This window comes from Carya illinoinensis, chromosome 3, assembly GCF_018687715.1.
Source record: "Carya illinoinensis cultivar Pawnee chromosome 3, C.illinoinensisPawnee_v1, whole genome shotgun sequence".
NCBI classification, from domain to species: domain Eukaryota; kingdom Viridiplantae; phylum Streptophyta; class Magnoliopsida; order Fagales; family Juglandaceae; genus Carya; species Carya illinoinensis.
The window spans coordinates 15,853,108-15,867,642 of record NC_056754.1 but is presented as its reverse complement, the minus strand read 5'-3'; the positions used below and the strand labels follow the sequence as shown (position 1 = coordinate 15,867,642).

At 34.4% G+C, this 14,535-nt stretch overlaps 2 protein-coding genes across 3 annotated transcripts; one reads left to right on the top strand and one right to left on the bottom strand.

Moving 5' to 3' along the window:
- The first annotated feature begins 2,629 nt into the window (after positions 1-2,629).
- LOC122303463 (50S ribosomal protein L17-like) lies at positions 2,630-7,287 on the top strand. Of its 2 annotated transcripts, XM_043115256.1 has the most exons (7): positions 2,631-2,856; positions 3,063-3,174; positions 3,276-3,330; positions 3,583-3,633; positions 6,193-6,284; positions 6,366-6,443; positions 6,926-7,287. In XM_043115256.1, the coding sequence occupies exons 2-7, from the start codon at positions 3,119-3,121 to the stop codon at positions 7,071-7,073; spliced, it is 480 nt and encodes a 159-aa protein (XP_042971190.1). In that variant the 5' UTR covers positions 2,631-2,856; positions 3,063-3,118; the 3' UTR covers positions 7,074-7,287. The 2 variants fall into 2 exon arrangements, with proteins under 2 accessions (XP_042971189.1, XP_042971190.1); XM_043115255.1 differs by having other exon boundaries at positions 2,630-3,174.
- Positions 7,288-11,762: 4,475 nt separating this feature from the next.
- Positions 11,763-13,459, bottom strand: LOC122303749. Its single transcript, XM_043115684.1, has 3 exons — positions 13,120-13,459; positions 12,800-12,989; positions 11,763-12,381 (listed from the first exon to the last, which is right to left on the bottom strand). The coding sequence occupies exons 1-3, from the start codon at positions 13,345-13,347 to the stop codon at positions 11,912-11,914; spliced, it is 888 nt and encodes a 295-aa protein (XP_042971618.1). The 5' UTR covers positions 13,348-13,459; the 3' UTR covers positions 11,763-11,911.
- Between the last annotated feature and the right edge of the window lie 1,076 nt (positions 13,460-14,535).

Below are 14,535 nucleotides of genomic sequence, written 5' to 3'. Positions count from 1 at the left end.
TAGAATACCTCATGGATGGATCTAGAGAAATGTTAGAAGAATGAGTCATTGAGAAAAGAATTGAAAGCTTAAAGCGATAATGTTGAAGGAATGCAGATGAGTTATAGAGATGAGAAGAAAATTCGATACGGATTGGATGAACTTTAAGACTGATTTTATAGATATAGTATAAAGAACAAGACAAGTTACATCCAAGTCAATGAATAATGTGATTTTTTTTACCGATCGGTGAAAATGACATTTTTTTAGAAACTCGGAGCCCTCAATCTCGTTTTTCAACAACATCAAACGATTTTTTTCAAATCTCCAGCTATTCTTGTCGGGTCTCGGACGAATCTATTTTTTCAACTATCTACAGTTTCTATTAAGCACCGTTCTTTTAGTCAATTTACTTGTTGTGAATCATTTTTAATGATACCAAAAGGGGTAGAAATGCTAGACTAAAATATTAACATTATTTGAATTACTAAACTTGTTATATATTCTTGGAATTATATTAATACTTTTGCTTGAAAAACTAACGCACATTTTCAGGGGGAGTTTAAGTATTAATACAGTTTTCAGATTCTATTAAGTATTTGTCATCATTAAAAAGTGAGAGATTGTTGAACTCAAGGTTTTAAGTTTTGTGTAATTATATATTTACACATGGATTTTGATGATAACAAATGAATTTAAAGAATAAATGAGTCTCAAGCTCAAGTTATCTATACAATGGAGTCAAGCACATCAAAAAAACAAGCATGAGCAAGAAGGGAATAAATTCACATTAAAGTCATAGAATAATGTTGTAAATCTCTTAAAAATTTAAAATTAGGATTAAGGCTCACAATTAATATTTTATCATAAAATATTAAAATACATTTTCCACATTGCATGAATATTTTGAAAATTAAATTTAAAAATTATAAAAGATGATTGATTGTCATCTTTCACATGTGCATTACATGATTAAATATTTGAATTTTGAAAATATTAAAGATGATTGATTGTCATCTTTCACATGTGCATGTTTTATTTAAATATTTTCAAAAGTGATTGATGTTATTTTTGACTTATGTAAAAGGTAGATAATTTTTTTTGAAAAATTTGAAAAGTAAAGTGTTTTCCTTTTGTCATATGCAAAAAATAAATAGATTAGGTTTGAAATATTTGAAAAGTAAAGTGTGCTCCTTTTGTTATATGCAAAAAGTAAAAAATTAGGTTTGAAGTTTTTGAAAAATGAATGATGTTATTTTTGACATGTGAATCTTTTTAAATTTGAATATGAAGTCTCATATGCCTACAAATAGATCATTTGAGAATTTCACATTTACAACACCAAGAGCATACAACATTCATTTAAAGCTTTCATTCTCTCTTTTCTAAGCATTGAGCCTTAATCCTTGTTCATTTTGAGAGAAATATAGTTTGTGCTGTATTGTTCTTATTTCACTCATTGAGGAGTGTTTTCTGATAATCTATCCACTATTAGCTCTTGTATCAGTAAAAAGGTGTGTATAACTCTTGTGCGTTTAGAAACTGTTCTACATAGAGAATAGTTGAATCACCACGTGTAAGGTGATCGCAAGTGTAGAGGGTGTTCTACACGGATCCTTTGTAGCGGTGTTGTTCAAATGTATAATAGGTTTCTATCTCAACTTGAAAGAGGTTGAATAGTGAATTTGAAAATTTTCAAGGGGTAGCTTGAGGCAATGACGTAGGCAGTGGGGCCAAACATCGTTAACATACTAACTTTACTTCTCTCTTACCCTTACTCTTAATATTTATTGTTGTTTCGTATTTTGTTTATATTTTATATTGTATATTTGATTTATAATTATTATTTTTTTAAATACTACTCAATTCATTCACCTCTTGTGTTAGTCATATAGGCAACATTTATTATAACCATAAGAAATATAGCTTATAAGTTTTCTATAATTTCTCTTTTCAAAATAATTCATAACTTTCAAAAATAAATTTCAAAATATTATTAATAAAAAAATATAATATGCAATTATTTAAAAAATATTTTTAACAATCTCCACCATTTTCAAAATACATCTTTGATTCCAATAGAAAAACTTATGCATAGATGAATGTGTCTTTTTAATTTAAACTTTCACATACTAAAAACACATCAAAGCTAATCAAAGTGGCGTAATAGATGTGGTTTAGGCTATGTTTGGTTAGTGAAGTTTAGACTTATTCACTACTATTTATAAATTATTCATTACTTTTTTATTACCATTCATTAATTTTCATTATTATTTACTGATCATTTAGAATCATTTCAATATCCAAACGTAGCATTAGGCTAGTGAATAAAGATCCTATATAATTGACCGGATATATCTCTCATTTAAATTTCCTTCTCTAAGATAGTTCAAAAAACCTATGTCCTTGTATCTATATCAATAGTGTCATGAACGCTCTAGATAAAAAGTTTAGAAAAATTTAACTTATCATTCTACATATTACACAATATATTTTTTTTATTAAATGTGTGATGTATGAATGATGAGTAAAAAAATTTAATTAGTTAAAAATAATAAAATAAAATATATATATATATATATATATATAAATAAGTATGGTGTATATAAATGATAAGTAGCAAAACTTAAAATTATAATTTGGGAATGTAATGACCTGATCTGCAGTACCACGCCCGTCGCCCAAAATCCCTAAGCCCAGCCCAACGGTTACGTTTTGTGGGTTAAGCCCTTAACCCCTATTCTTCTTCCCCCAGCCCCGATCTCCTCTTCCCACTGTTGTGCGCCCCCCATATCTCCGTCGCCCCCTTCCTCCCACACACAAAGGCCGCCGCGAGCCATCGCACCGAGCAGCCACTGCCGTAGTCAACTGCCACCGGTAAGTCCTCTTCATCCGCCTCCCTATCTAAATCTCTCCGCTTGTATCCCTCTCTCTGCTCCGAGATATTTTCCCCGTTGTATGCCTCACGCCGACGCCATCCGTCCCTAGTTTCCGTCGCCGATGCCTTTAATTCCTACTCATTCTTGTACGCCTTACACCGAAAGTAGCCTTAAGCTAAAACCCTAAGGTTTTTGGTTGACCAGTTGAGGCGCTCTCTCTCTCTCTCTCTCTCTCTCTCTCACTGTGAAGAAGATCAAGAATGACCAAGTTCAGGAAGCTAAGTCGACCCACGGGTCACCGAATGTCCATGCTCAGGTTCTTGTTTCATTTAAAAATCTCACTCTCCATAGGAATAGCTCTCATTTTCATATCTTGAAGTTCTTCTGTTCATCCTTTTTTGTGATTTTATTTTTTAGGACAATGGTGTCCCAATTGGTGAAACACGAGCGCATCGAAACCACTGTTGCTAAGGTGCCCTCTTTTTTTTCTTTTCCTTTTATTTTCCTCGACGGTTTCACCATTTCAAGGGGTGTAATATTTTATTTTGATGAGTTTTATATATTTTCATGATTTTTTCTTTTTAGTGTTATATTAACTTGATTTTTTTTTTTCAAAGTTCTCATGAGCCATAATGGATGTAGAAAACGAAAACTTTTGTTTCTTTTAATCGGATAAATTGCAGTGGGATTTTCTTAGTTTTTCCCTTGTTTTTTTAATTCACAGGCAAAAGAAATTCGGCGCCTTGCAGATAATATGGTGCAGCTTGGAAAAGAGGTTTGTGTGACTTGCCAGTTATGAAATTTTTTGGATTGCTAGGATTAGGAAGCTGCTTTTATTCTCTAGTACGTGCCAATATTCTTGTGTGAAATTAAGTCCCAAACTGGGTGGAGAAGTTTATTTATTGGAACATGATAAAAGTGTCATTATCCACATTACAGGAAGGGAGAAAGGGGGGAAAAATAAAGAGATTTAGAGAAAGGAAGCATATTACTAATTTTTAAAGAATTGTACTTTTCACCAGCATGTTTTGTAATACTCCAAAGAAAATGTAATGGAAAATATGCAAGAAAATGATGGAAAGTGATAGAAAATTCTGGAATTACTGTCAAACGTAGGGATACAGCTCACATAGAGGGGAGCACCTCCGGGAAACATGAAAAGATAAATTGGGATATTCTGGTTATGCCTCTAACAAACCTCTGCAACGGCATATAACAAACTTTAGACACCTATTCCACTACCTGGCTCAGCCAATAGGAAAATAGAAATAAAAATACTACTCTGTGCGTAATACAAAATAACAACTGATAGCATAGCCATGGGCACACTATAGCCCCATAGACATACGGGCCAATGGCCTAACCTTCAGCAGTCCAGTGCTCGGCCTTGCAGATCTTTTCTTCATTTTATTAAGGCCCCATGCTCACTAAGGCCCACAACACCCACTTCACTTCACATGACACCCACTTCACTTACACTTCTCTGAACTCCATCACTTTACCCAAACCCTAGCTTCTTCTGTAATGCTGTGTAACATGTTTTGTCTGGATGATATGTGGGTTGATTGCCACATGTTATTGTCCTCAGGTTGAGCTTAATTACTTTCCTTTTCCCTTTCTTGTGTTATTTTTTTCCTGAAACCTTTAATCATCTGCTGAATTTGGTTTCATAGGATGACTCCTAGGATTTTGTGGAACTTGACTTTTTAGGTGAAGAAATTGAGCTGTAGAGTTTGGAGCCATAAAGACCTTCAGATTTAAGAATGAAGCAGCATTTATTTGCATGAACAAAGGAAACATATAAAGATAAAATAAATCATTCACATTTTCAGAAGTACGACTTTGTCATGTCTGCATTCAAAGTCTGACCTTCGAATAGTAGGGTTCTCTGTCATTCACCAGACAGCAAGGATCCATTAGAATTGGATGTGAGGGACAAACTTAAGATGTTTTAACATCATTTGAAAGATCAATTTGGAGTTTTAATTAAGAACTGAGTGCAAGGTTTTGATAACCGTATAAGGAGCCATATGCTTCAACATGCACTCAGTTTTGATAACTGTATAAGGAGCCATATGCTTCAACACCTCATGTTTTAGCCTTAACCTCGTGGGTAATTCAAAAGTGATGGAAGCACTTTTCTTTTTTAAAGGTAGTGTGGGCCATATTCTAAGCTAAAAATAAGAGCATAAGATCATCAAAAGGATGGTGGAAGTGAACATCCTCTAGTTGGATAAGCAGAGTGGTAGAAGGTGATTAGATGTCTTAGATAATCTAACCATAAATCATCATGAAGCCTCTCTAGGTTGCAAGTGGAAATAAGCAATCGGAAATATCTATAGCTGGTAAACACTTACATTAAGATTTGGATAGTGAGATGAGATGAGATGATTTTAGATGAAAGTTGAAAGTTGAATAAAATGTTATTATTAATATTGTTTTGAGATTTGAAAAAGTTGAATTGTTTATTATAATTTGTGTGGGAATTTGGAAAAATTGTAATGATGAGATGACATGAAAATATCTTTGTATCCAAACCTAGCCTAACAGTTATCTACAATAGCTAATAAGCCATCAGTGTAAGCCTTTATACAAAAAGATAAAAATTAAAAATTAAAAAAAAAAAAGTTTAAAAAAAAAAGAATAATTTACTGGTATTTGGATTTTACAAGAAATTAGCAATGGTTAAATAATATAGAAAATTCTTTTTCAGAAAATGATCTCCTGAGAATCTATTATCTTGAAGTGTAAAGTTTTGGATGTGCAACTTCCTGATGTGAGGGTTTGCTCATCAAAATTGTAGCATACAAATGCACTCGGAACTTTTTTTCATCAGTAACAATTGTCCTAGTAAACTTTGAAGTGGAGTGCCTTACAATGTGGTTACTTCTCTAGTTGGGTGCTTCCAATTTTTTTTTTTTTTCCCGTTTATGACAGGGTTCCCCCATGACAGAGCCCTTAGGACTACCCATGGAACCTTAGCCCCCGGGAATGCATTTTTTCCTTTTGTAATGCTAGACTATCACAAAATTGCTTACATGCATTCATTATTATTCTAATATGGATGTATAGCATGAAGTTGTGATTTCAGGATTACCTGATCAATCACCAACATTGAGTTTTCTGACTAGTATTCATAAGAAGGAATTGGAATCCTGTAAAACACTGTTAATTGTTTTAGTTGGGAAGTTCAGATATGATAACACTATGTTTGGGTTTTCATTATTGGAACACATCCTTGCTTTCTAATGTACTTAGATTATTCTTAGCAAAAAAGAAAAGTATTTGGATTCTTGCATTTAAAGTATTTTGATCCTTTTTTTAAATATCACAGGGTTCCCTCTGTGCTGCTAGGCGCGCTGCTGCTTTTGTGCGAGGTGATGATGTCATTCACAAGCTATTCACCGAACTGGCTTATCGATACAAGTAATTCACTAGTTTTCAAACCTGCTACTTTTTTCAGTCGGTCTTATAAATACTACATTGGACAAATGTTATGTGTTGCAGAGATAGAGAAGGTGGATATACAAGACTGCTACGGACTCGTATACGAGTTGGTGATGCTGCCCCAATGGCATATATTGAGTAAGGCTGTAATTTATTTGTTGACTGTAGTTTTGTTTGACTTGAGAGACCTGCTCCCTATATAAGCTTACAACAATGTATTGATAGATGTCACATTATCTTATTCTCTACTTTGTGCCAATATTCACTGTCCACTCACCAATAATTTTTTGCAAGGCTTCTTAGCTAATGAAAAATGCAGCTTTGAATTTGTGATTCCACTGGATTGGCTTCTTGTGGTAAGAATGCATTTGGTATCCTAGGTTAAGCTTCATTTGAAGGGATGTCAGTGCCAACAATATTTTTATTTTCTGTTTGATGGTCAGATTCATCCTCGACACTCTCGATTTCTTTATTGTATAATGTTGAAGAGATGAAGCTAAACTTTTAGCCCCCATCAAGCTCCCGTTTGCTCAGAAACACACTTGTCCCCTGATTTAATGTTTTGATATACTTGGATGAGGTCGCTTGTATTATCTAATCAGATGGGTACCATTGAACAGGTTTATTGACCGAGATAATGAACTTAGGCAAGCAAAGCCCCCCAATCCTCAACCACCTCAGAAAGCGCCCCTCGATCCCTGGACAATATCTAGGGTCAGCAAGCAGTTTGCACCACCAAAGGAGGATATATCGGCGTCTGAGATATGAAGTCTCATGGTGTAAAGCCGCATGTTATAACAGAGAAATTTTGTTTCATACTTCAGTAGCGTGGAGCCATGGCTTTATTTAATTGACAGCTTTACGGTTTTGAATAAATGTGGTGTGTAAACGGATGCTAAACAATTATCAATTTAGCTGTTTCTGTGTTGAGTTTTGCATTGAAACAAGCTTTTATAATATAACTGTGAATCCTTCCTTTTCATCAAGTTTCGATATAGGCAATTTGATTTAGATTTCCAGGAGAGGCTGCGTTAGCCTTTGTGTGAAGGTCTGTGCTTGGGGTTATGCGACAGAAGTTGACCCTCATCCTAAGCAATTATAATTCCAACAGTGGAAGATATACATTATGAAATAGTTCATATATATCATATGGTGTCCAAGAATGTAATTGAATCGGACACGTCACACGACCACGTAGAAGAATATCGAACTACAAAAGTAATAAATAATCTGCTTGGTCCTTTTAGGTTTCGAGCGTAGAATGGCATAAAGAATAGGGGGAGGTAACCTTGCAAGGAAGGCTTAGGACTCCTTTGATTAGCCCATTTGTTGACACTCAGAGGCTAACAGTGGTGAACGGGGAAAAAAGCCGAAATATATATGGGGCATCCTGTTGGGCTCTGCTTTACTGCTGCCACTTATTTGGACTTTGACTTAGGCCCAATCGAAATCTAACTGATGCCCTTATGGCCTATATATAATCTTGGATATGGGCCTAATGTCTTAAACCCGTTCTGTATTATTTTGTACAAACAAACAAATGCGTGATCAGATCATCGACCCATGCAAAAACTTACGTTAGCGTTTGGCTTTTTACGTTACGTTTTCGTCTTGTCACGGTACTCCCTTGTCCTACCAGCTCCCATTGTTTTCCATTAATTGTGCCACTGGTTTCTTCAATCCTACTCCCAGGTCTTCCACGTCGCAGCTCCTTTTTCTTTTTCTTTCTCTTTCTTCATGATATCTGTCGCATTTGGGCCTACGTACGTACGTCAGTTTTGGATATGGTTGAAACATGAAAACCATGACATGTATACATCTTGAGTACTCTCGTTATTTTCTTTGCTTCCAAACAGCGCCGGTTCTTAATTTCTTTATGTATGTATTTGTCGAAATAAGTATTACTTGGATTAGACAAGGAATCTATCTTGAGGCTTGAACTGCTCATGGATCACTATCATACTATTGAGCAAAGAGAGGGAGGGGAAAAAAAAAAAACACAGTCAGAAAGAGGAAACTTGTTTATGTGTCTGCGACGTTGAATTTTGAGCCCTGGCGCCCCCAGAATCATATTTATCATCTTGTTCTTTCTGCCATGGAATACTTTTCGTCGACCTACATGCATGAGAAGCGCCAATGGGAAGCAGTTAGAAATCATGTGTGGGGGACAAGATAGCGAATTGAATAGAAAAAACCCAATAAATTAATCCTAAATAAAAATAAGTTGATTGCAATAAGAAAGTCATCATAGAAAATTGATATAATATAAAAAGCTTACGAATAATTCTATATATATGTGTGTGTGTAAAGTGATCTCAAACTATTAAGTGCAAGTTGGGAGTTGGAATTTATTTTGGAAAAACTAAATTAGGTAGGCCAGGCTTCCCTCGTTTCCATACATGCGTCATAAGCTTAATTAATGTCTATAGGTTCGATGCTGCTCCTACTTTTGCAATATTTCATAGAATATTGATAGATCTCTTGTTGGTAGGGGTGAAAAAAAATAACTGGTGACCGGTAAACTGGATTGGTAGGTTTGGTTTGATATCAGAATTGGTTTAGTCTGATTTTGATTTTCCTTTTTTTAATACCGGACAGAATCGAAAGACCGGTTCATATATATATATAATAATTTTTTATATTGTATAAAATATTTTTAATATGATTTTTTTATATTATATATAATATATAATTATATATAAAATAATTTTATATTATATGATAAATTACTAATTAATATAATATTAAATTTTAAAATCTTATATCACTATAGCTTATAATATAATTATAATATATATTATAATATAATATCACTATATTATTATATACTATAATATATTGAACTGGAACCGGTAAAACTAGAAGTACCAATTTAGAAGTATAATTGGTGCGGTACTGATTCTTTAAATTTCAAAACTAATATATACTGACTTAATTCTAAAATATGTCTAAAATTGGACCGAACAGGATTAGTTACACCTTACTTGTTGGTGCCAATTCTCATTAGGGTCGGCGTCGGGGCTCCAAGTCTCTTCCTAGCTAATTCTCCCCTCCTCTCTCTCTTCCCAAATCCCCATCCCCCTAGTAGCTTTAAGCCTCACCACGGCCTGTGATGTTGTCTCTCTATTGGTCCTCGCCGCGAAACTCTCTCTCTCTCTCATGCTCTCTATCTAACTCTTAGTCCCTTTCTTAGTCAAATATCTCTCTCTTCGATTATTTCTTGCTAGTGATTGTAGAATTGTTGTGTTCTTATGGATTTGTTGAGGATTTTTTTATTGAATTTCACTGTATTTTTTATGAATTTTTTGCACGGTGGCCCATGGGTTGGTGGTGGACGGGAAAGCGGCGACCTTCCCTACCCCTAATTCTAATGTAATCCATGAAATGCAGTTGAAGTTCCCCTACTCTCTTATTTTTCAAAACTAAAAGTATCATACGTACGTTTCTTTTCTGATTATATATATATATATATATATTCTAGAAGCATGAGACAAGATAACTTCCTTGACATCGGTACGCTTAATTAGATTATTGTTTAGATATATATTTGATGACCCTAGGAAAGTTGCACTCAAGAGTCAAGCTAGACACATGAGATAGATTATTGATCTCTGAGGTAATTTAACCCTTTGAGCTTTAAACCGTATGCTACATTTCGGATATACTTCTTAATTAAAATAATTAGAATAAAGGTACGTATGATTATTAATATTGGTTCCTTTTTCCTACTACTAATTGTGAAAAATTTAACTTGACTATCATGATATATATACATATATATATATATATATGACTACTCAGTACATACGCAAAGATCAAAAGCAAATCATTACGGAATTTTTAAGAAATTTCACTCATGGAATAACTTGCATTGCATAAGTTCTGTGTAGTACTTAATTCCTTTAAGAAAAATTAAATCCACAATTAAAACACTTGGTTGACTCTAATTAATTAAGAACAAAATTTCATCTTGTATATATATGTATGTATGTATGTGGTGTCCTTTTTCAATTGATGTATTTTCCTTCTCATGACCACCACCTTAACTCCTTAATTGACTCTTCTCAGAGTCGCTAATTCATAGCTATTAGTACGTATGGTACCCCTTGATCACCTCATGATCGATGGAAAAGTACTACGTACTGGCTGGCATGGCCTATGGGATCTCTCTTTTAACCAATTCAAATGTTAGGTTATAGCCTTGAAGACTCCTAACTTGTGGCCGCTGCGCTGCAACGCAATGCTACTCATCAATACTCCCCTAATTCCAATTCATTAACGAAGTACGTACGTGCATGCCAAACAAATTAAATTAATTTAAAAATCCGTGGAACAAGAAGTAGTACCATCACGTACTGCATGCTAGCTAGCCATATCTGCTGGCTATATAGCTGGCTGGCTAGCTATATTTCATTTTTAAATTTTTGATCACCAAGTTAATGAAATTCATGTATTACCCATGCCTATGTTATATATATACATAATGAAATCATAAACATATATAATATTTACGAACTTTGATCCAAAATTAAGTACTGATCCATACATGACTAGTACTACGTCGTACGTTCATCATCATACATATTTCGGTATAGATTGGACGTGAAGATTTTCGTATATAAGACATGATTTTCTGCATCAATAATCTGAACTTGATATTGCAGGCCTTCATCATGATTTTACTGAACTTACAATCAAAGTTTTGATATTGCAGGCCGTCATCATGATCAGACATGCATATATATATATATATATAGGTCTCTAGCTTGATATATAGTCAACCACCCGTACATTTATACTCGAGTTCTTGTGTAAATCATTAGGCAATTTTAAGGTGATCAGCATTATCCCTTAACATCACTATGATCTCCTACTGCATGTGGGTTCTGATAAATTTATCGACTTCTAATATTTCTACATTAGTACGTACGTTCTCTCCACGAAAGAGATCCAGTTAGAGAAATTAATCTACTTGGAAACCGTAAGCTGGTTCGTATATACAACGTACGTATAAGAGCAATGGCATAACCATTTCTAGGATGATTAACAATTAAGCACCTCTAGCTAGGTTACATCAATCAATTGAGATAATTACCAAATATGAATCATTTTAAACTATTGAAATTTTAACAATTAATTATACAGTAAATTAAATTTGTTCTTTGAATTTTATAATTACCCACATGATTATAATTTACGTCTATATATTTACTGTTTACATTAATATACATATCTTAAAATAGAAATTATATTTACAATGATATTTATAACCATAAAGTACACAAATATCACGCATTTCTTTTTAAAAAAATAAATAAATATGTAACTTACATAAAAATATTAAGTTCTTAATAATAAACTTCAATCCTTTTTAAAAGAAGTGTACAGTACTTACATCATTATTGTATATAAAATATACTGACAAAGATGAAATAAAGCGAATTGAAAAAAAAAAAATAGCAGAAAATCGAATTGCTATTGGTGCCATTATTTCCTCACCTCAGTACAAAAAGGATCCAATAACCAAATATTTCGACAAAACGGTCAAAAACTGTAACAAAATGGGGGCAGGGGCAGCCTGCAGCCTCTCAGTGCCAGAATCAAACTCAGCAACAATTTATGCTCATCTCAGAAAACTGACTAGACAAGCCCGACCCTCCACCCAAATTTCTCCTAGGCTTAGGCTTGATCACCATTGGAGGTGAAGGTGTCCACTTATTAGTACTATAGCCATATGCACCAGCACCAGCTTTTGCTAATTCCCTCTTCTCTGCATCAGGGGTTTTGTGATGGTCTGAGAGCCACTTAGACTGCATGTAAGTGGTAGTCCTCCATGGGGGTATGTGGAGGCCCCTCTCTCTAAGGGACTGTTTGGCAGCTGAGCATAGAAGAGAGATTATCTTGTTAAGCTTTTCCTCGGTCCCAATAAAGATGTATGGGAGTGCGTCTGTGAGCTCCTTGTAGGTTTGCGTTGGCCTTGCAAGCTCAAACTGTGACTTGAAGTCCATGTCCACAATAAGCCTCCTCGAATCACCATTCTCAGCTTTCATTTTAATATCGATGTATTCATAATCACCTGTCAAAACCAGAAAATGAGAGTTTTAAACCCAACTGAGTTTCGCACCTGGAAATCATCCTCGTGTCTCTCACCCCCGTCTAAATTCATTTCGCCAATGCTTCCAAACTATAATATGGAAGAATGTATTTGTGGGCAATATTTCTGGGATTTCCTAGGACAAAGAAAATATCGAAAGATATGGATCCGGTGGCCGGGGACCTAGCTAGTACTCTTCATTAGATCTTTTCTGAAGCAGTACCCATTTCCTGGAGACTTCAAAATCATTCTTTTTTTTCTATTTTTTAGACTTGGAACAAAATTATCAAATCAAGAACCAAGCACAGCTTTAAATTCTCGATAGAACACAGTAGGAAGAGGGGACGTATGGAATTTTCAGCTAAATAATAAATCAAGTGCTAGAGGGAGAGAGACACACCAGCAGGGCATCCCAAGGAAGTGACCCAAGATGTTTGACACAGAGAAGCCTCACAGCCATCCATTTTGAGCCTCATGACAAGCCACTTTTTCAGACTGGTGGTTTTCTCAGCATCCTTTATGCTGCCCATATGCCTCGACACACTCTCAAGCACCTCAGCCTCAGCTTCTGTCCCACTCCCAAGAATCTCCTGAAACATCACAGAATATTAACGAAGTTACTCTCTCTCTCTCTCATACACAAAAAAGGAAAACCAAAACCAGTTTATTACATACTCGAGAACTGGACATTGGGAGCATCTCGTTTATGGAAAATCATACCTGTAAAGTGAGATATTGGGTATGATGATTAGGAGGACACTTTGAGGAAGCAGAAAAAATGGATGATGATGATTCTGATTCTATAAACTCCTCTACCATCTGAGCCAGTCTTTCCTCTTCTAAGCTACTCATGATCTCTCTCTCTCTAGATGGAGTTGAGGTTTTCTTTTCCTGGATTAGAAAAAAGCTTAGATAAGTATGAGCTGGGGTTTGTAGAGCATGGATCATAATTGGAACCCTGAGGGGTGCTCTTTATATGGCAGACTCTGCGATGGCGGTGGGAGTTACAGCTATATGGTGACAGATGAGCTCATGCAAAGATCTCAGCAGTCTAATGTGTATATATCTCTCTCTCTATATAAATATATATATATATATATATTGTATATATAGTAAATAAACAATGGTAAATAGAAACAGGGGCGCCATAAAATGGTGGGGAATATTGACGGAGAGCTAGGGAGGGACTTTGTCGTTATCTTTTACAGTGAAGACGACACCAAATGGTGGTTTCAGTTCCAGCAGCCACTTCAAAGCTTCAGATTTCCATGTTTCAGTGAGATCATCCAACGGTAGAAAATGATAAGAATTCCAGCTCGGGCCCTTCTCCTGGCCCCTCTAATCCCAGGAAACTGACTCAGTACTCCTAGTCTGATCATGAGTACGGTTCATGTATTCTAATTATAAGGTGGGGTACATAGGGACTTCAACTTCTGAGAGTGTTGGACGCTTTTAATTTTGTTAAAAAATGAGTTACCGAATCACCTATGGATTGGAGGAGAGATCCGTCTTGAAGTAGTAGTCAGAGATTTTTAAATGGTTTCGGGACTGCTAATCGTGCCAAGCAAGTATAAAGGCACAGAAATATTAATCATGGATGACTATTAATATCGTTCTAGTTTCTCCTTTACCATATAATTACTTTCATAGGTACATTTAATCTATCATATACTTTAAATTTTTTTTTTTTTTTTATTTGGAAAAAGGTAGAACGTCGTCTCAAAGTAGAAAAAACTGCTCAAAAAAAAAAAAAAAGGTAGAAATAACTAGTATCATTAGGTTAAACAATTTAGATGATATAAGATGAAATATTTAATTTTATTATAATATATTTTTTTAATATTAATTTTATTTTAAGATTTGAAAAAATTCAATTATTTATTATATTTTTTTTTATAAAAATTATAAAAATTATATAAAATGAGATAAAATTAAATAGTTTAATTTTACGTAACTAAAATACCAACCCTAAATCAATTCATGACAAAATAAATTAATTAACTATTTTTCATTCTTTCATTGTCATATTATTTATTGATTTTTAAAAATACACACCCCGAGCTTTTAACGTTAACATTTTACATTCTCTAATCATTACTTAAAATGACCACCGTTCAATTCTGTTCATTAATCAAA